At 40.6% G+C, this 23,023-nt stretch overlaps 1 protein-coding gene and 1 long non-coding RNA gene across 3 annotated transcripts; both read right to left on the bottom strand.

The window, feature by feature from the left end:
* Positions 1–3,306: 3,306 nt before the first annotated feature.
* LOC115539415 (uncharacterized) lies at positions 3,307–12,996 on the bottom strand. Its single transcript, XM_030350424.1, has 10 exons — positions 12,879–12,996; positions 12,420–12,562; positions 11,903–12,032; positions 11,752–11,787; positions 11,563–11,616; positions 11,430–11,465; positions 11,174–11,261; positions 6,653–6,730; positions 5,306–5,385; positions 3,307–4,542 (listed from the first exon to the last, which is right to left on the bottom strand). Exons 1-10 carry the CDS (start codon positions 12,937–12,939, stop codon positions 4,505–4,507), a joined length of 744 nt encoding a protein of 247 aa, XP_030206284.1. The 5' UTR covers positions 12,940–12,996; the 3' UTR covers positions 3,307–4,504.
* A 2,501-nt stretch (positions 12,997–15,497) lies between these two features.
* On the bottom strand, positions 15,498–22,364 carry LOC115539398 (uncharacterized). Of its 2 annotated transcripts, none has more exons than XR_003975872.1 (4): positions 21,854–22,364; positions 16,902–16,982; positions 16,576–16,652; positions 15,498–15,958 (listed from the first exon to the last, which is right to left on the bottom strand). It is a non-coding gene; the product is annotated as an uncharacterized LOC115539398 (long non-coding RNA). The 2 variants fall into 2 exon arrangements; XR_003975871.1 differs by lacking the exon at positions 21,854–22,364 and adding an exon at positions 19,447–19,571.
* Between the last annotated feature and the right edge of the window lie 659 nt (positions 22,365–23,023).

Raw genomic sequence — 23,023 nt, 5'->3', positions numbered from 1 at the left:
GCTATGGCCACACACCCTATCACACACAGTGTAAGGGCACACTCACACTAGGCAAGTTTGCCATGTCGTGTGCGCGTGTCATCTCATTAGCATCTGTACTTTGGCCACGGCACACCTCTCCCAAGTGTGCCGTGGCCAAGGGTCTGTTCCATGCTGGAATACGGATGGCGTGGTCACACACTAGCCAAACGTTCTAGATTTTAGTATGCAAATGAGGTCGGGCACGGGGCCGCGGCCCTAGTGAGTGGCCCCTAACATAAGGGATATGGCCTTATTATCATCTATTTCATAGGCTTATAGGTTGTTGTTCATCGAAAGGCAATTCGTATTAGTCTTCGTATTAATAGTATTAGTCATAAACATGCGCATGATCAAATGAAACATATCATACATGTAGGCATAGGCCTATGTATTGAGAAAGATGCTAAAAAGAAAAATAAGCCGTTTATGGGTCTATTAAGTCTTACCTGATCGACGGCGTAAACTTCATGCTCAATATCACACACTTCAACCCAAGGCCAGGGGTATTTATAATATCCATCTCCGGTTGAAATGTTTTTACATCGTATCGTTTCTTTACGGATTAGGCCTTCAAGGCATCCTATGGTGTCTACAAATGCGTAAAATTCCAATTAAACCACAGCGCCAACAGTAGGAAGTGTATGCCACATCCAAAACAGAAACCATGTTATCTATATAGCGCGTCAATAAATAGATAAAAACTTTCGACATTCCTTTCAACAATCGACGTCATTTCAGTTATTTCCAGACCCATTTCCCAAGTCGTAGGATAGGTTTAATCGGTGAACAATCTGAAAAGAATCCCACAAGTGTCTCGTACCGCGCATCCATTTCAAGATAATTTGGCAGCGAGCTGCTCTCCAGTCTCCTCGGACGTGATTTTGTTTAAATGTAAAAGTCCTGAAGTGTGAGCTTGGAAAGCGTATTGCTTCTTACCTGAGACCAAGGCCGGATTAACCATTAGGGCAACTGGGCACTTGCCCAGGGCCCGTGACATGAAAGGGGCCCTTGATAACTTTTTTTTTACGCCCCCCCCCCCCCCCCCCCCCCCCCCCGTCAACAACCTGGCGCAGGGGGGCCCATCTGTACCTATAGTATAGGGGCCCAGGATTTGGCCCTAGAGCCTTGTTGCCCAGGGCACAGACAATTGTTAATCCGGCCCTGCCTGAGACGGGTGGTGCGAGAGAAATTGACAGCATACAAATCATATAGAATAAACCATTCATTGTACGATTTAGCTAGGGCTAGGGCAGCTCGAGAGTCAAAGGAAATAATGAATCAATAGCTATCATCGGAGAGACCGACGACACCTGCTGCCCCAGAGAAATGTGATTTATCACCCCTGGTGGCAAAACCCAGAGTAACGTGATCTGCTCTTCAACCAGGCTGGAGCGATCCTCCCTCAGATAGCAGTGATAATAAGGAGCCATGTGTCTGCAAATGTGATTTATTATTTCCAATGTTGCTCCATATATATCTATTTCTATTAACCGATATATAGAGATATCTATTTAGATATCTAAATTATATAGAGATCAATCTATAGAGATATCTCTCTGTAGATATCCAGTAGATGAGTATAGATCTCTAGAGATAGAGATCGATCGTCCAATCTATTTACCTGGGATTAAGAGATATGACCAAATATGAGAAAATGAATGCATAGCATGACCCTATTGTTTGTAAGACAAACGTTGTCGATACATGGTTGACCGCCCCTCTGCCCCTCTGTGCCCATTTAAATACAACGGCGAATAAGCAAAAATATTCGAAAGTAATTGCTGACATTCAATATACGTTGCATCTTCCGTTCTAACTTCTCTCGACCTGGGAATGTAACTTAAACTTAGAGAGTTGAGCAAATAATTCAGCGTGACACAAGATGGCGGTAGAGGGCTGAACCTGAAAGTCTGCGTTCACGGGGGGGTCAGAACAGTCTCAATGCAGTTTTTCTCAGTCGCTTTGGTACATTTCTAAGATCAGAATTGAAATTTGCAAAGCAGTAAGTGCATTACTCAAAACAATGCGTTAAAATAGCAAAACGCCATGGATTACCTGCAAAAGCCAGTCTCTTGCTCAAAACCCTTAGTTCATCACTCAAAAGTAAATATCTGTTTCGATGAACATGTCAGTGCCATCAGAATGACAAGTCCTTGTGTCATTGTCTACGGATAGGACAGTCAAATTGCTTAGTCATGTTGTCAATATAACAGTGTACTCTGGAGGGATGTTCTGATGTAAACTATGGCAAAAGTTTTGAAGTCACTTATTGTAAATCGTAAGTTACACCTTAGTGTATGTGGGAGATTGATTGCAAGAGAGCTTTGACTGTTTGTACTGTAATTTTTTGACAGACCACGTCATTGCTAGAAATGTGAACATAGGAAAATCTCTTTAGGGTAAACTGTACATGCATTGCTGTAGGACTTACAGTGCAGTCATCCTACAACTCCTGAAGGATGCAGTTCCTGTCTGTTGGGCCACAAATTCGTGTAACATTGTGTTGTGCTCCAGCTATATATATTTGCCATTTCATGGTTCAGGTGATGCACCTTTGAGCTATGCCAGAACTGGTTGATTGTTGGTTGATCTAACACTTCACACATTTCCCTTCTTTAGAGAAAGTCAAGATTCACCTGGTAGCAATTGACCAATTCAGGACATATTTAGAAAAAATAACAAAAAAAAGAGTCTAATGCCAGTGTATAGAAATGTATAAAAAAATATGCTTGACATATTATAACAACTTGTTCAACCATTTTGCATAAAGACTTATGCAATGAACTAATACCTAAATGTTGTGGGGGTGAGACTATTCCATAGAGACCATTCCAATACATTTTGATCAACATGTCAAGCGATTAAAATATTTAATCGTGATTAATCGCATTAATGTCATAGTTAACTCTAATTAATCGCGAATTATTTTTCTATGCTAAATATCCCTTGATTTTTTTGTCCCATAATTCTTCTCATTTTAATTCTCTTATCAACATGGTGAAGTGCATCGGCTTGCCTTGTGCAAATGATTTTTTATTGATAACAACATTGGCATATACACTGATCAAAACAGGACGATACAAAAAAAAGAGCCTATAGTGCAATTAAACGACTGCTTTGAACAAATGTCATTTGAACATAGCAGTCAGGCTACTGCTTCTTTGTTTTGAGCCAAAGATTTTTTTTATTTATTTTTTTTTTTATTATTATTTTTTATAAAATAATTGCGTTAATCGCGCGATAAAAAATGTAAAGCCGTTAAATTTGGTTTGCGTTAACGCCGTTAATAACGCGTTTAACTGACAGCTCTAGACATAAGCAATTGATAATGTAGGAAAGAGCACGAAGTGTGGCGTGAGAGCGTGTGCATGGGTTGAAACAGAACAAAAAGTTGGATGAACTACTAGGCCAACCGCTGTAGGCCGTAGGACCCAGCAGTAGCTCTTAAACTACCAAAACAACATCAAGACTAAACTACAAAATAAAGCTGGGAAAACTAGACTACCAGAGCTCCTCTAAAATAAATAGAAATACAAAAGGCTGTATCAGACGGCAGGCTGTAAGACTTCACACTGTGGGCTGACTCTCACAAGTCACAGTAAGCAAAGTTCAAACAGCAATTCCATCTCTGAATGCATTTCATGAAGAAGGTGTTTCAATGTAAACAGAAATGAAACCCTGCACAGTAATTTCTGAAAGCTCTACCTACGCAAAAATGTCCCATCCCACCCCAAAGATTGAGTAACTCCTAACATGGTCTCTCACTGTTGCAAGCCCCCACCCTCCCTCAAATTGTTTGAGTTCCTTTGTATATATTTACAACTTTCCAACTGGACATTTGCCAGCCCTCATTAACTTTATAATACATATTTTTTTAATTTACATGCAAATCTTGAAGAATGCATTATAGAAAGTGCAATGTACTTAAGATTTAGCAGAAAGCTAAATCTAAACTTAGAAAGCTAAATATCTTTCTCATGTGAATATAAGTCTCTCCTATACCATTGTACTATTTTCATATAATTGCATACTTCAACAATCCTGGCTAACACCAGACCTCACCTCAATCTACATTGAGATTTGGTCTGGGAACCACACATTAATTTTCTCGTATTTAAGGCGTGGTTTACGAATGCCCAGAGTGTTTACGAATGTCTATCAAATGCGTTTGTACGTAGCTCATAGCCAATCGTATCAATTAAACCATCGTATCAATTAAACCATCTTGCGTTCTTAACTACTTAGAACACTATCTAAGGCTGCATCGAAAGGCAACTTTGCATTTGCAACCATGTTGGATCCATAGATATGAACAAAGTACAAGCTTTGGAGTGTGGCAAAGACGTCGTCATCGTCTAGCTGTCCCCTCGCCCTGGTTCCCTCCCTGAAGCGAACATCGGATCCATGGAATCCAGGCTGCCTAGCAGGGCAAAATGAAATCTCGCGCATGGCAGCATGGGTATACCCAGGCTATACCTCGCCCTCAATCTTTACAATCTCCATTCCAGCAGGTTTTCCGTCCTGTGTGAAAAGGAAAAATAAAAACAGGTTAGTTAGTATAGTAATAACGCAAATATACCCAAATATCAACCAATCAGGGGCGTGACAACAAGGTAACCTGGGTTTGCTCATGCCCTGCAAAAACGAATTTGATTGCATCTAACCTCATATCGATTTTAAAGGGATAACGTATGCCTTCAGTGTCTAGAAGGGCAGTGATCACACACACAGAGCTATATGTGCATCGATCAGGCACTCTATTGTATGGTATAAAAGGTAAAGTAGAAGTTACAAAGAAACAGGAAGAAAATAAGAAACTCTCCTAACATTATCCGAAGCTTGTTAATGATAATGTTAAGTATGCAGCATGGCAATATCCATGAAGGTATTATTATTATTATTGTGAGTGTAAGAGTGACTCAATCAAGTCCAGCTTGTGTCATATGAGGCTATGATAGCAAACTAGCTGACTAACATGCAAACGCTTCAAATCACGATTTGAAGAGATTCAAAACTCGTGTACACAAGGCCTATGTTCAGCTGTGCGGAGTCCACACCACCCAGCCCACGACCTGTCATTCTATCCAAACTCCTAGGCCACGCCTTCCCTTTTAAATTATTCTGGACTCTCCACTGCATCAAATACTACCACAAACTACTAGGCACCAGAGCACTAACAGACAGATCTGTCCAACAGCCAGAAGTGAGACAACGGCGCCTTGGTCCTTCCAAAGGGGACCAATCATTTGTCAGGGTGACGGTCCCGTCCCCAGTTTGTTCTTACTCATCAGTTCCACGTAACAGTGATTGCTCTTCGGTTTCTCAGTTGTCTTCTCAGGGAGAGCCCCGTCTTCAGTCGTGTCCCTGAACCACGGAAGGAGACGTTGTAAGGTTGTAATACCACACTTAGTATAACCAGGTCATTGTCTGAACTTAATTTACGACATTCAACAACTTTTTAGCACAATTTAAAAGGTAAGTGGTACCTGCTCAGTCACTCCTCACACTGTCTCCTTGGAGGCAGCATGAAGCACAAACAGAAACAAGTAAAAGCTCACAGTATGCCCTACTGGAAGAGTGGGAGCCCCCGTGTCTCCCATCTCTCAATTAATACATTTAAATTTGATCAATATATTATATTATCATAATTTGTTGTATGCCACAGAATCTGCTATTATTGAAAATTGAACACGAGCTAAAGTGTAATTTTCTGCTACTATGGTTTAGTATTTAGTTGTTTAGCAGATGCATCCAATATTGACTACAGATACATGTCATTAAGGGGCAGGTAGGGGCTAGACATCAGCAGACATTGGGGTGCGAACCCAGTCAATTTGGCCGGACTAGACTATCTTGAATATCGTGCTTGTTGCTAACAGTACTCTAGTATAACTACTACTTCTACTACTACTTTACTGCTATACTTCTAATGCACAATTATGCAGTTAACGTAATAAACACATACATAAACAAAAAAGTGTCATGGTCTGTCTGTTTCCTTGTCTTGTTTTGGTGTGTTACCTGTTTTACTTTGCTATCGGTCTTGTTTCTCCCCATGTCAGGTATCCCTCCTGTGTGATTACTGCTCCCTCCCTAATGTGTCTCAGCTGTTACTCGTTGCGTGCCCTGTGTGTGCGTTTGGTATTTAAGCCCTTGTCTTTGCTTTGTTCCTGGTCGGATCATTTTAGTTTGTGGTGAGTTCTGTCCTGTGTGTTATCTGTGTTCCCGGTGTTCCCGGTGTTACCTGCGTCACCCGTGTTCCTTGCCTTTTTGAGTTAATAAATTATCCTTTTACTCGAACTGTCTGCGTTTGGGTCCTACCTGCCTGCCTGCCACCCGCTAACCGTGACAAAAAGATATCCAAATACATGTAATAAATCGCTTTGAAACCCTTCAGTCTTTCCTCCCCATTGCCCTGTGGTTCAAAATGGCGTTACCATTCCAACAATTTATTGTCAGTAGTTAGGAACGCACTGCTTTGATCCAGAACACTAGAAGAAATTAACTATTTCATCAAGAAGATAAGATTGAATCTTTATCATTGAAAACTCTCTTACATCTTAACCATTGAAATAATCATAGTTTAGCCAATTTTACAAAGTGCAATATATGGCTCCTGCTGGTCACATACCCATGTCCTGATGGTGTCTGATCACCATCGTCGGGTCTGTTCATTTCAGTTAACTCCAGTCCTTGGTTCTGGGTTGGCCTACAGGAGGATTTCCAATTCAAAGTGATGGACAACAGGATTCATGGACGTAAAATAACAATTACATATCAGAGTAATGTATCCGATACCTACATACCTAACAAGTTTCTTGTCAGGAAAATCTCAAACAGTATATTAATTTATATACCAAAGTCACCAAATAGGGCTTGTACAGCAGACTGCATTATGGGATTTTTTGTTGGCGATACTCAGCCATATATCAACGTAAATATATCGTAATCTACTGAAACATAGTTTTGCCGAGGTGGCATGAGAAACGCTGTTGCAGTTTGAAGCACTACAATTTCTCTCTCATTTTCGCAATGTAAGAAAATCATTTCACGATTAACTAGTAAACAATGAACAAAAAAAAATTACTACAAACAGAATGACTATCATTCCAATGCTCAGTGGTGTAGTCTATTTTATTTTAGTGGGTATACTGTGATGATTCCCTCCCAGCCTCGTACAAACCCGTCCCACCGGTACGTGTACGTGTGTGGCGCTTATGGGGTGTCGCACCACACTCACCAACGCAGGGGTCTACAACCCGCTGATTTAAGAGTATAACGATTATCAACAATCATGGAAAGCTGAGTAGGTTTATCAGTTTTAATAACAGTATGAACAAATAGAACACAAAAATTACAAGTTGTCCTCTGTATATCTATGGTAGCAATAGCACATGCTAAACAAGGACAAAATCTACTCAAAATAATTTAATGAACTGTTTACAACCATGGCTAACCAGTGCATGAGAAGGAGATGACAGGAGACTAATGTTTCACTCTTTCAATTGCTCTTATTTGAGCTCTTACTGTTGTTATCTAACATACCATACAGTAATTGAATTGTGTAAAAGTGTGAAATTACTGCACCTTAAAAATGACCATGAATTAGCTACTCTCATTTGCATAGTGATTAACATTATGAATTTCAATTGTGTATACCAACTGTATGTTGGCTGATATTTACATAACTTTTTTTCCCTCCACTCTAAGCAAGGATGCCTGTTTTTAAATTCCCTAGCCTGACACCCAGTCTGAAAGGCTGACCAGGGGTTCTCATCTAAAAGTAACAAGGAGATATAAAGTGGGATTAAAACATTGTCTTCTGTTGACTACTTGTTATGTGGTTTACACATTAATATGGGAGGACTGGACACACACACACACACACACGCACACGCGCACACGCGCGCACACACACGCGAGAATGAGGGGCTCGGCCCGCCAACCAACGTGCAGAGATGCAGGGGCAGCTTCGCGCTTCGTAACAGAGACAGGGCAGAGCGCGAGCGCGCAGGGGGAATTTTATGAATGGTGAATGTAGGAGATAATTTCCCCTGCTTAAAGTATTTTATTGCAGTTATACCCAACCAGTATTTGCGAAAAATAAACACAGAAGTGAAAGATCTGTCACAAGACGATTGATACGTATCCGTGCACATTTTTAAGTGGATATACGCAAATTTTGGTGCGTTCCTACTCTATTTTATTTTAGTGGGTATACTGTGATGATTCCCTCCAAGCCTCGTACAAACCCGTCCCACCGGTACGTACGTGTGTGGCGCTTATGGGGTGTCGCACCACACTCACCAACGCAGGGGTCTACAACCCGCTGATTTAACGATTATCAACAATCATGGAAAGCTGAGTAGGTTTATCAGTTTTAATAGCAGTATGAAAAAATAGAACACAAAAATTACAAGTTGTCCTCTGTATAGCCTATCTATGGTAGCAATAGCACATGCTAAACAAGGACAAAATCTACTCAAAATAATTGAATGACCTGTTTACAACCATGGCTAACCAGTGCATGAGAAGGAGATGACAGGAGACTAATGTTTCACTCTTTCAATTGCTCTAATTTGAGCTCTTACTGTTGTTATCTAACATACCATACAGTAATTGAATTGTGTAAAAGTGTGAAATTACTGCACCTTAAAAATGACCTATTAAAACATTGTCTTCTGTTGACTACTTGTTATGTGGTTTACACATTAATATGGGAGGACTGAGGGGTGTTCCACGAACGGAGGTTTAACAAACACTGAGTTAACGCTGAACTCTAGGTTGATTGACCCTGTGCCGACCAACCCAGAGTTTTCGGTTCCACGGCAGCGGTTATGCATTAGTTCAATCAACTCGGGGTTGGTTAACACAGGGTTGTGCGCGTCCACGCCAAACTTAAAAAGACGTGATGTATGGATCATGGAAACCCTGATCGATATGGCGAAACGGGCCGCTTATTTCAATGAAATGGAACTCCAGGTTCTCCTGGAGAGCTATGACGAGGAGAAGGACATTATCGCAAGAAAGGGGAACGCTAAAACCTCTGGAACCCGGAGAACCAAAGCCTGGCAGCGGATCGCTGACCGCGTAAATGCGTTAGTTACACGTCAAAAGCATGATCCTTAATATTTGAGCCATGAATATATAAATATCCCAATTAAGCATTCTTAAAGATCCTACCACATAACCCCTTTCTTCTAAAACAATATGTAGCCTACTCCGATTGCTTCCAAGCGGTCAGAGGATCAAGTATAAAAAACATTCAAACTGGTAAGCTTTTCCCACCATCGTATTGGTATAAATTTAAATAAGCCATTTTTTTAAGCCAATCGTGAAAAGGCCGGTACCTGGAGGTACCTACCACCTCAGAGGGTCATCATGGGCCATACCCCACACTGGTTGAATGTAGGTTTTTGTGTTTTCTTGTAGGCCTATTTTAGATTTTTTTTGCCTTCGAAGTAACACATGCAAACCGTGTGCTTGCCACAGCGCATACTATTCCAAATGTTTCTTTTTTTGGTAACTGGGTAGAAAACCTAAAAGTGACAATTCATCAACTTCACAGATCAAGATGGATCAGTGCTTGTAATGAAGCCGCCGGCTACGATCGAACATTCTCCAGTGGATGCAAGTCCGTTAGGACTATTTTATACTTTATGTTGTAAATGCCTCTCGGCATAGTACTCAGACAATATTGCTCTTTGTATGATAGGAGGCTGATACAAATCTTGGATGGGTCATCTGAAACGACTGTGATGTGCTCAGCATCTCCAGCATTATAGCCTAGATAAAACTACCATTTGAAAAAAACGGAGGGCTACGCAAATAGTCTGGAGTGAACTGAGGCCAGGTCCTCGATTGGTAGTGTTGGCTATGTAAGGCTATTTAAATATATTAAAGATTTGCGCGAGAATCTATATCTCTCCACTCCAGCAAAAAGTCATCCAATATGCCAAGATGTCGAGCCGTGGTCTTATCAATCGCTCCCGGTGGATTGCACGTATAATTTGCGCTCTGATATCAGCAGTTCTCTCATCAAAAGGGCATGCCATTGTGAACACATGAAATCTGCGGTGAACGCCGGTTGAAATACCCAAAACCGGGTTATGTTTCAAACTTAACCTGCGCAAAACCTGAGGGGTGTTCCACGAACGGAGGTTAAACAAACACTGAGTTAACGCTGAACTCTAGGTTGATTGACCCTGTGCCGACCAACCCAGAGTTTTCGGTTCCACAGCAGCGGTTATGCATTAGTTCAATCAACTCGGGGTTGGTTAACACAGGGTTGTGCGCGTCCACGCCAAACTTAAAAAGACGTGATGTATGGATCATGGAAACCCTGATCGATATGGCGAAACGGGCCGCTAATTTCAATGAAATGGAACTCCAGGTTCTCCTGGAGAGCTATGACGAGGAGAAGGACATTATCACAAGAAAAGGGAACGCTAAAACCTCTGGAAACATAACCCAAAACCGGGTTATGTTTCAAACTTAACCTGCGCAAAACCTGGTCATTAAGGTGGTCATTGTGATGTGACGTTGCAATGAACAAGCCCTATGAACTCTGGTTTGAAAGGGTGTGGACTGAATTCTTCCCCCCCACTCCCTCCCTTTCTGTTGTGGGTAGTTTGTACTTCCTTGAGGTTAAAAAAAACTTCAGCTGCACCCTCGCGCCCTCATGTGAGTGGCAGGTCTTGTCCACGTGCGTGTTAAAAGTAAAAAGATTTCTGTTGTTTATCAATTTAAGTTTAAGTTCCTCAACTTAATTAAGTGGCATCCAGGTTAAAAGCTAAAACAGCAAATGTGATGATTTGAATAAACAAAACTAAAAGTCAAATGCATGTTACTAGTAGGAAGAGTCAAATTGTAATCTTCAGACATCATGTCACACAGATTCAAAGCAGCCATCTTGGTGCTTTTTCACCATTATTCATTTTTATACAAACAATTACTACTATGTGAAATATGCAATGTGAGAATTCAGAACTAGAACGGTGGCTCGTAACTTGCTTTCAGAAACTCAGATCACATGATTGGAACATAGCATTGTGGCACCGGTTGGCAAATAAACAATACATAATAACACACAATATAAACACAATAAGAAAACAAGAGATTTCAACTATTTTAACAAACTGGGGACACTCACATCGGTTTCTTTTTTCGTACACACCACCACGCTGCGCCCACCACCGCCAACACCACCACCGGCCCAACAACAGTAATCCAAAACGCAGCTGATGGGTACATAGCAACTTCAAAAAATAGCCTCAGCTACATGTATGGCATCATTGAATATGACATGAAATCTCTCACTGTTCGACACTTGACGGTGACACAACTAGATAATGTAATGGAACCTGATGTCATGGAAACGTCCAAAAGAAAGGGGAAAAAAACATCACCTGGCTGGGTACTTTGATCCGTGGGTGATGGTTCATCTGTTTAAGTTAAGAGATCAGTTCAATGACAATGGTCAGTATACATACACACATTGTGTATGAACAGCATTGCGTATAAACAGTATAAACAGCTTACTTTTCACTGAGTCCACGTCAGTCTGTTCACTTGTGTTGTTTAACTGTTGTTTAGCTATTGCAGATATGAGATCAGTTTAGTGCACACACACACACACACACACACACACACACACACACACACACACACACACACACACACACACACACACACACACACACACACACTAGAAGAAACACATCAGCTTACGTCTTTCTGGCTCTGATAAAGAGGAAGCATCTGAATCTGTTGAACATGAGTGTTTAGTTGAAAAGTATATGTGAAGTTATTATAAAGCAACCAGTGACTAAATAGCCTTAGTAATAGTGTCACAACTTAAAAGCATTGATTTTTCTCTTACCGGTGACAAATTCCCTGCACATCTCATCCACATTTACAGTGCCATTCATTTCGTAGATGCATCTCACAGTCAGGTTTCGACACTGTGTTAGTTTAGGGAGTGTTGCGTTAGGATGTTGGGCCAGTAGTATCTTATGCAGATACAAAAAGAGAGTAACCATCAGACATTGTTCGGGAGGAACAGTAAACAATGAATTACCATACACTACATTCAAATACAACTTCTACACAAAAAGGAAGGTGTGTTACTTTGCATTGTTTCCTTATGCACAGGCTAGCCACACAGCCTCAGGTAGTTTAGCTGATTAAAATAAGGAATATGGTCTTATTATCATCTATTTAATAGGCTTAGGCTGTTGTTCATCGAAAGGCAATAAGGCATTAGGCATATTCGTATTAGTCCACAAACATCATATTGTTCAAATTAAACAGATCAGACATGTAGGCATCTATAGGCCTATATTGAGAAAGATGCTAAGAAGAAAAATAAGCCAATTTATGGGTCTAGCAAGACTTACCGGCTGATTGTCGGCGTAGACTTCAAGATCTTTACACACTTTACCCGGAGGCAGAGACCAGGGGTATTCATAATATCCATCTCCGGTTGAAATGTTTTTACATTGTATAGTTATTACCAAAGGGGTTCCAAGGCAAATGTTTCCTAGAAATGCGTCAAATGCAAATGAAATCCTATCTATCGCTAGTCAATAAATAAATAACAACTTGCGACATTCCTTTCAACGATCACCGGCAAAGCTCACACTACAGGACTTTTACCATACTTCCAGACCCATTTCCAAGTCATAGTATCCTATAGGTCTGATCTGTGAACAATCTGAAAACATCCCACAACTGTGTCCGGTACCGAGCCTCATCCATTTCAAGGTAATTTGACAGCGAGCTGCTCTCCTCAGGCGGGATTTTGTTTAAATGTAAAAGTCCGGTAGTGTGAGTTTGGAAAGAATATTGCTTCTTACCTGATACGGGTGGTGCGAGAGAAATTGACAGAATACAAATCATATAGAATAAACCATTCATTGTACGATTTAGCTTGGGCTAGGGCAGCTCGGGAGTCAACGGAAACAGGGCTCTCAAGTTTTGAACTGAGTTCAGAGTGAGATATTATCACGGGGGGGGGGGGGGGGATATATTAACATGTGACTGCTTACAAATGTGTCCACAGACATGGTGAATAATGTATGATAGTAAGCATTATTGGCCCTCAACACTAATATTCAGAAACAACACTCCCTCAAAAGGCTGTTGTTTTAAGCAACCCCAGAAGACAGGCATATACTTTCCCCTGAACTTTTAAACGTTGCAAACCTGCAAAAACATACAGGAGCGGTGCAGTCTACATTCTCCGGACCGCTTTGTGATCTGGTGCCACACCCTGTTATTCAATGCACCACCCCTTCTCTTTTCAGTTATTACGGACACGCCACTGCATCAAATATTAATGTGGCATTCATTCCAATGCTTAAAATATATCTGTTGCATTCAGTAGGCCAATGCTGTGGTAAAGCGTGTAAAGTATGACCAAGTGTTTCTTTCCTTTCAATAGATAGAACTTTATCAATCCCCTGTAGGAAAAATGTGTAAATGCGGAAATAATGAATGAATAGTCATTGCACCGGAGAGACTGACGACACCTGCTGCCCCAGAGAAATGTGATTTATATTTATTTATTTATATCGCTATATCTATAGATATCTACAGTAGGCTATATACAGATGAGTAGGCCTATCTCTAGATAGATATCGATCGTCCAATCTATTTACCTGGGATTAAGAGATATGACCATTTGATAACTACCACCAATATGGGAAAATTAATGCATAACATGACCCTATTGTATGTCGATACATGTTTGATCGCCCCTCTGTCTGTGCCCATGTAAATACAACGGCGATCGGCGAATACGCAAAAAGATTCACAGTAATTGCTGACATTCAAGACACGTTGCATCTTCCGTTCTTTCTCTCGACCTGGGACTGTGACTTAGACGAGTTGAGCAAATACACAAGATGGCGGTAGAGGGCTGAACCTGAAAGTCTATTCAATACTATTTTATATTCATGAAGTGAAGTAGGCTCCATTCAAATGAGTGTATTACTTTTTCTTAATTGTGCCAAAATTACAATTAACTCAAAAATGTTAGACAGTGGTTAGGCTAAAGATATGGTCTAATTTTGAAGTTTAAGGGGGGGAAATTGATATACATATATATATAAAATAAAAAGGGCCACATTTGTGTGTGGCCTGCAAATTATATAAGAAAATTGGAACATAGATGTGTTTGTGGATTTGTAAATGCATTTTTTGTTTTTGCATTTCGAATCTGGCCTATGAAAAGCAGCTGACAAATGACCATCAGGCCTGCCAAAGAGCATTCAGTCTGTCCCCTTAACTTAAAAAACGCCTTGCACCCCATTTCCCTAAATCACGGAGCATGCAAAGCCAAATATTTCGCCCAGTGTGAGGATTCACTGTGATGAGTTGTTTCAGGGAGCAGGAAAAGGTTAAACCTCCTGGGAGTCCTACAACATCCTGACCTATATCCCAAATAACTAATGAACTGTTGCATCATATGTTTAAAAAATATATAGATATTTATTTTCTTTACTTTCACTTCAAACAAGACCTTTATCCTCCCTATAGGAAGACCATCCACACGTGGTGGGGATTTTGGAGGGGGGATAGAGGGAGCACACAACATTCTGACTTACTGACTCCTAGCAGGGACGCGGGAAGTCAGTCCGAGTTGGGGGTGCTGAGAGAAAGTCTATATGATGATTCATTATAAATGCTGCGCAATATTCATTGTTTTGGCATTAATTTGGCCAGCAACATTTTACACCAGTTTTAGAATGTTTGAAAGTGGTAAAGTGATAATTGAAAAACCAACTAAATCGAACCATTAGATGAGCCCTCATGAGATTGGGATAACAATCTAGCCCTAAAGGCAGAAAGAACAGTGGAGACGATAGTGGACCTCAGAAAATCTCCAGCTCCACTAGCCCCCATCATGCATCATGGTTCCCCAGTGAACACTGTCGAATCATATCCCTTCCTGGGGACAGTCATCTCCCAAGACCTCAAGTGGGAATCAAATATCAGCTCCCTCACTAAGAAAGCCCACCAGAGAATCTACTGTCTTCGGCAGCTAAGGAAATGCAACCGCTCTTTTCAATGCTGACCTCATCACCCCCTCCCCCCCAACATACACACACACACACACACACACACACACACACACACACACACACACACACACACACACACACACACACACACACACACACACACACACACACACACACACACACACACACACAACGTTAAAAATATACTTTTTAATGTACAGTTAATAATTAATTTACCAAGGGGCTGTATTTAAAACTACAAAAATAATACAAATCAAATCAAACAAATTTGACGGAAATCGAACTATGCCCAGCTGGTAGGGTTGGTGTGTAGTTGGCATTTTCTTTTCTTATGGTGCATTTTATGTGCTTATTAACCAGCAATAAATGAATTCATTTGTATTCAAATAATTATGTTTCTGGAATTGGTATCAGGTATCATCAATTGTATTTTCTTCTCTTCTATTCTTCTGCTTTCCCCCATCTCTCATGCGTCTTTGCGTAGAGTCGGTTAACTTCGTTGATGGCATGTTGCTTTAAATATTGCCGCCGTAAAGGAATATGGGATACCACTATCTCCTTTCCTTTCGCAAAGGAATCTCAGGAGTATAAAGGAGGGTTAAAAGAAGCATCAAGGCTCCTTTTAGAATTTGAGCATTTTTAGAATTCGAACCACCTTTCCTCCAAGCACTTCCGGGGTCATCTCCATAGGAAGGGAATTTCCTATGCAAAAAAGAGAATTCGTAGAGGTCCCTGGTTTAAAAAAATGTGTTTGCAGGTATCCAAAATTCCGGGTTTGTCTGGACGGTCGGACCAAACGTACAAGACTGTGTGGACGGGGCCAAAGCCAATACTTCAATACAATTTTCGCCCTCAATCTCTACAATCTCCATTCAAACGTGTTTTCCCTCCTGTATGAAAAAATAAATAAAAACAGGTTAGTACAGTTATAACGCCACTATCAAATATCAACCAATGAAACCAAAAAATAAATATATAAAATGTTCAGGCCTCGATAACTATTTTAACGACACATTAACAAATCATGTTTAATAATCGAAGTATAAGGTCGAGGATGGGTTGAATCATAAGATCAGTAGGCCCAGCATGGCAATGCCTCAGACACATTTGCATATGACTATGCATATGCCTTGCTTTATATCGGTTGGCAGCCGAAGACGTAGGCTGAGCCTCGCACGTGACCTGACAACAATTGAGTGCATTCCTCGTACAACCGGTCCCACCCGATGCGATATCATAACCGTAACATCACCGTTTTCAAATCATGTTTGAAGAGAGATTCAAAACGCTTGTAAAGTAGGCCTACTTTCAGCGGTGCAGTCTACATTCTCCGGACCGCTTTGTGATCTGGTGCCACACCCTGTTATTCAATGCACCAACCCTTCTCTTTTCAGTTATTACGGACACGCCACTGCATCAAATACTTCCTTCCCATAGAAATACCTACAGGAGCCAAAGGACTAGGGTGCCCAACAGCCGGATCTGATTCGACGCCACCTTTACTTACCAAAGGCATCTGGCATGGTCACGGTCACATCATCTGTAGCAGCGCTGTAGTCCGCAGAAAAAGCCCCCGGACGAAATCTATGTCAACAAAGACATAGAACAAGAGGCACTGAACATCGTATGTGGCATCTTCATTTCCATTACTTTATTTTAATTATTTTACTAGTTTATTTACTTCCCTTTTTGCCACTCACTATGCTGTTGTGTCAACTGAATTGCCACTTTGGGGCTAATTACGTATTTACTTACTTACTACTTACTTGCTTAATAAAATGGGCACTGGCAATGTAAAAATTGTAATGTTTAGTACAGCCAGTATCTTCTTACCTACTGGTTCCACTTAGCAGTGATTGTGCTTCAGGTTGTGCCGCAGTCTGCTCAGGGAGAGCCCCGTCTTCAGTCCTGACCCTGAGCCAGGGAAAGAGAGACGCCAGCCACAGTTAGTATAATCCTGGTACTGTCTGAACCTCCATTCAATAACTTTTTACGGGGCTCATCGCTGTATTTATAGGGTTACGGTAATAAGACTGACCGAGAACACCTTGGATTATCAGTTTGTAATTACCCACGTAAAATGTTCTTGAACATTTTAATGCCTGATTTTTAATGCCTGATTTGTCATGAAAAGCATCAAGAGGAACACACAATAATATAACAATTGTGATGAGGAGTATGTGGCTTGGTTTTCCACACTTGGGATTTAATTGACATTTGATTATGTGTTTACAGTGTCACATAAAAATATTATGTTATTGACACATGTTGGACAGATGCTTTATTCCATGCAGTTGCGCCGTCAGTGGACAGTATGGAGTGACGGGATTAAATATAGAGAATTTAGATTTTGAATTTTCACTTTGATTCTAAGGAAATGTTTCTGGAGTTATAACTGAGAAATAACGCAGTTGACTTAAATTATTCTGATTACATCAATTTAACACATGATACGGGTTGAAATTAAATTTATGAAGGGCAATGATAAAACATAATCGTTCACCACCACCCCGTCTGTGTCGCCAATTCTCCTTTTCCTCCAAACCATGTGTACGCATGGGTCAGAGTTTGCTTAGGGCTGCGCACATTCTCCCGTCAAGTTAGTTTTTTATAGATCACAACCTTGGCGTGGAAAGTCATCTACGCCACTTTCAGCCCCCACAGCAAATATCACAGTGTACATTGTACTCTATGGGTGTACATTTAACACTCATTTCTGGGTATATATATAGGTCCAAGAGTTCAGTGTTCGCTGAACACTGTTAGAAGAGCAAAATATGTACTCCAAATTTAGAGTTACATTTGAACACTTTGAGAGTGCAAATGTACTCTATTAGTGGTACTTTTGGGCACTCATTCAGTGCTTCCTTACACCTGCAGTGTAAACCTAGAACCCCAGAGAGAGAAAATATGTACTCCAAGTCAGTGCTTTGTAGCACTTCGCAGAGCTGATTATTTAATACTTCTAGAGTGAGAATGTACTCTGACTGGTGTACAACCAACACCTTTGAGGTGAATTATCAACACTTCATGAATGAATAGTCTACACCAGGGCTATTCAACCTCCTTAACAAGTGGGCCGAAAAGGAAAACCACTGGGGGTTCATGGGCCACACAGAGTAAAACTACGTCAATGAATCGCTAAAAATAAATCGTACTTAAAGTAGTGTTAACTTAATATATATAGTACTATTATATGGAATAAACTTGTCAGACGCACTCCTTCCTTCTTCACTTTTAATCGTATCATTATAAAAGATTTCGTTCTCACATATTTTGGACACGTATTTAGAATTCCACAATGTTGTTGGAATCATCACAAAACAACTACTGTACATATGAGAAATTTTGAGCCAGTGAGTCAGTGAGAAAGATTGCACTGCCTTGTTTGCCTAGTTTGGCTCATCCTGAGACACTCATGCAGCTTCTCATAGGTCATCGAGCAACGTGCCCTTGTTCTGACGGCATTGATATGAGAAAAGCTAGACTCATACGTATCGTTTGAGCCAAACATTGTCAGAATAAGTGATGCCAGTTCCTGATTGTGGGGTACTGATACTGGCTAGTATCACCGCCTACACACAGAAACCTGATTTGCATGCAACTATGTTTCTCCTTTATTTATTTTTTTTTTGCATGCAACCTCTTGCGTGCCAGAAAAAAATTAGGAGGGGCCGCATTTGGCCCACGGGCCGCTAGTTGAATAGGCCTGGTCTACACATTAGATTCTTGCTGCTGTTGTTGTTACAGTGCATACATATATAATATAGTTAACATTATAGTTAAACTTTAATTATTTTACATCAAGAACCATTTTTAGTTTTACATTTATATGATGTAACAAACAACTTGAAAATAAATAAATAAATGTGTCCCTGTCAACCAATTAAAGGGGAATTCCGGTGTAAAACGGATTTGTGATATGTTTTGTATGATAATGAGTTGAAACGTTTGTTTTGGAGCACAAAAAAACGCATATAGACGCTTTCTTCAGTTGGCTGTTTTTAGCCGATTCTATCAAAAAGCTATAAACTTGGAACAATGGGGCAGTGGTTATGGTAAAAACTAAATCGCTATTTTAAACCATTTAAAAGGCTAGAAGTAGCCCGACACTTCTTTGGTAGTTCAATAAGGGTATTAACATATAAAACGAGGCATTGAGAACTTTGTAAGTGTACAGATTGTTTATTAAAAATAAAATTACATTTTATACACACAATACCATCAGTAGATCACCCGTCGACGCCATTTTGTTTTCAAGACTCGATAAGTAGATTGGCAAACACAGAGATTGTGACATCCATCAGCAACACACAAGCCCTGGCGGCATGCCATGGGACCTTTAAAAATAAAATAAAAATTATCAGGATACAATTACCCTGTGAAACTTCACTACACGATCCACAGCTTCCCGGATACTGATTTTGACAGCTCCATTCTTTCCACTTGGAGGTGGTGGCAGGAGGTAGACCAGCAGGAGAAGTGAGGCCATGTCACTATCCCTACCTGAAAAGGGAGAGCACATACTTTGAGCATGAAATACACCTGATGAAAGCACATGACACAACATAAAAGGTTCAAAAAGCTCTTGTCAATAAATAGTCAGCATCTAAAAAGGTGGCCAAATACAAACAGGTTATTATCATAGGACCCTTTTTTAAAATAAAATAAAAAAGGGTCCTATGTTCCCCAGTCTCATACAAAGAGGGGAACATAGGACCCGGGGAACATAGGACCCGGGGAACATAGGACCCGGGGAACATAGGACCCGGGGTCCGGGAACATAGGACCCGGGGAACATAGGACCCGGGGAACATAGGACCCGGGGAACATAGGACCCGGGGAACATAGGACCCGGGGAACATAGACACGCTCCCACTAAATTAAAGCCACGTGCCTCGTTAGCATTAGCTAAAAATGGTAACGAGGCGTTAGCTAAATTGAAGACATGTGCCTCATTAGCATTGGCCATTAAGTTTGACGTTAGCTAAAATCGTTAGCATTTATAAGTTGGTTATCAGATCTAAAAGACGAAGAAATACTGAATATTCTGCATTCAGGGTTTCTGCAGGTTTGAACAAGTTAAATTTAAGCCTCTAATACCTTCTTAAGACCCATTATGAATACAATTTCTGACCTATATGAAGGACATACGCACAACTAACTATGAAACATAGAAACCCTGTGCATTATTCACTTGGTACTTTTCTTACCTGTTTACATTCCCGTGAAGTTCAAAAATGTCTTCGTTCACTCGGAGCAATTCCTTGGCGATATTGATTCGATCCTCTCTAGTCAACCGTCTCTGTCGAAACAGTTTGCCGCGTAGTGTGGAAGAGGACAAACGGTCACATGTCTCTAGATTCAACCAATGAGAAGGCGCAGCGAGCCAATGACGAATCGAAACCTAAACCGACGTGCCGCCGGGATAGTAGGACACTCAACCGTTGTACACTCAGGGAGTCCATCATCCTAAAATAAACACTTAAATTACTCTACACCAGCATTATACTTAGAGACAACACCCAAGAGTGTTTCTGGTACACCCCAAAAAATGTACTTAGTGCCTATTCAACACCAAAGTGTATAAAATCTACTCTGGTCATGAATACTCTGGGATTTTAACACTTTGCGATTTGCTGTGCCGTTTTGTGGGTACGCAACGGTTATAAATGAGACCCCAGAACATGGCACCTGGTTACATACCCATTTCCTGGTGCTGACTTATAACCATCGTTATGAGTCAGCAAAAAAAGTAAAGTAAAGTCCCTTCATTACAGGTAACACCTGGCTCTGGTTCCTGGTTTGCCTACTGGATGAATTCAATATCAATGTAATGGGCAACAGGATATATGGACCTAAAATAACAATAACATATCACAGAGTAATGTATCCGATACAAAGCTAACAAGTTTCTTGTCAGGAAAATCTCAAACTGTATATTAATATATATACCAAAGTCAGCAAATAGGGCTTGTACAGCAGACTGCATCATGGGAATTTTCGTAGGCAATACTCAGCTGTATATCGACGTAAATGTATACGTTACTGAAAACATATTTTTTCTGAATTGGCATGAAAATGCTGGGGCAGTTTGAACCACAATTTCTCTCTCATTTTCGCAATAAAGAAAATCATTTCACGAATAACTAGTAAACAATGAACAAAATAAAATTACTACCAACAGAATGACTATCATTCCAATGCTCCTATGCTTGCAAAAAAAGGAGGTGGTCATTGTGATGTGACATTGCAATGAACAAGCCCTATAAACTCTGGATTGTTAGGATGTGGACTGAATCCTCCCCCCCACTCCCTTTCTGTTGTGGGTAGTTTGTTCTTCCTTAAAGTCAAGAATTTGGCTGCACCCTCGCCCTCATGTGAGTGGCATGTCTTGTCCACGTTAGTGTTAGAACTAAAAAGATTTCTGTTGTCTATCATTTAAGTTTAAGTTCCTCAACTTAATAAAGTGGCATCCAGCTAAAAAAGCTAATGTGATGATTTGAATAAACAAAACTAATAGTCGAATGCATGTTTCTAGTATGAAGAGTCTAATTGTAATCTTCAGACATCATGTCACACAGATTCCAAGCAACCATCTTGGGAAATGTGAAATGTGAAATTAATTCCAGAGAATTCAGAACTAGAATGGCGTCTTGTAACGTTGGTGAATAAACAATACATAATAAGGATAGTTGTACTTAATCAGATTGCACACACAATATAAACACAATTGAACAATAACACACCTACACAATGAAAAAATTGATTGTGTGGACACTCACGTCGGTTTCTTTTTTCGTCGACAGAGCCACACCGCCAACGCCGCCAACGGCACCAACAGCAGTAGCACCACCGCCAACGGCACACCAACACTAACCGCAGCTGATGGGTATATATCAACTCAAAAAATAGCCTCAGTTACATGTATGGTGTCATTGAATATGACATGAAATCTCTCACTGTTCGACACTTGACGGTCACACAACTAGATAATGTAATGAATGATGTCTGATGTCATGGAAACGTCCAACAGAAAGGGGTAAAAAAACATCACCTGGCTGGGTACTTTGATCCGTGTTTGATGTTTGATGGTCAGTATACACACATGTATATAAACAGCATTGCGTATTAACAATATAAACAGCTTACTTTTCACTGAGTCTGTGTCAGTCGGTTCACTTGTGTTGTTTAACTGTTGTTTAGCTATTGGAAGTAAAGTGAAACAAAGAAAGTGACACAATTCACCTGCCAACATACAAAACCATCCCTGGTGTGTGTGTGTGTGTGTGTGTGTGTGTGTGTGTGTGTGTGTGTGTGTGTGTGTGTGTGTGTGTGTGTGTGTGTGTGTGTGTGTGTGTGTGTGTGTGTGTGTGTGTGTGTGTTTGTGTTTGTGTGCGTTTGTTTCTTCTAGTGACTAGAAGAAACACATCTGCTTACGTTTTCCTGGGTCTGATAAAGAGGAAGCATCTGTAACTGTCGAAGATGAGCGGTCAGTTGACAAGTACACAAGTCTGTGTCAGTCGGTTCACTTGTGTTGTTTAACTGTTGTTTAGCTATTGGAAGTAAAGTGAAACAAAGAAAGTGACACAATTCACCTGCCAACATACAAAACCATCCCTGGTGTGTGTGTGTGTGTGTGTGTGTGTGTGTGTGTGTGTGTGTGTGTGTGTGTGTGTGTGTGTGTGTGTGTGTGTGTTTGTGTTTGTGTGCGTTTGTTTCTTCTAGTGACTAGAAGAAACACATCTGCTTACGTTTTCCTGGGTCTGATAAAGAGGAAGCATCTGTAACTGTCGAAGATGAGCGGTCAGTTGACAAGTATGAAGCTATTAGGAAGCAACAGGTGACTAAATAGACCTTAGTTAATAGTGTTACAAGCATGGATTTCTCTCTTACCAGTGCCAAATCTCTTGCAGATTTCACTTCTCCTTCGTCTGACGCATTTCACAGTCAGA

The sequence above is a fragment of the Gadus morhua genome, chromosome 2 (genome assembly GCF_902167405.1).
Source record: "Gadus morhua chromosome 2, gadMor3.0, whole genome shotgun sequence".
Classification (NCBI taxonomy): Eukaryota; Metazoa; Chordata; class Actinopteri; order Gadiformes; family Gadidae; genus Gadus; species Gadus morhua.
Note: the sequence above shows the minus strand (reverse complement) of the source record. Positions and strands in the feature narration are given on the sequence as shown.

What these genes read in the sequence shown, in the direction of transcription:
- LOC115539415 (XM_030350424.1), bottom strand. Translation starts at nt 12,939, where the DNA reads ATGAATGGTTTATTCTATATGATTTGTATTCTGTCAATTTCTCTCGCA. An exon ending in TCTCGCACCACCCGTATCAG is followed by an intron (nt 12,563 to 12,878) that starts GTAAGAAGCAAT and finishes ACGCATTTCTAG; the next exon opens with GAAACATTTGCCTTGGAACC. An exon ending in CAGACACCATCAGGACATGG is followed by an intron (nt 5,386 to 6,652) that starts GTATGTGACCAG and finishes TCCGTGGTTCAG; the next exon opens with GGACACGACTGAAGACGGGG.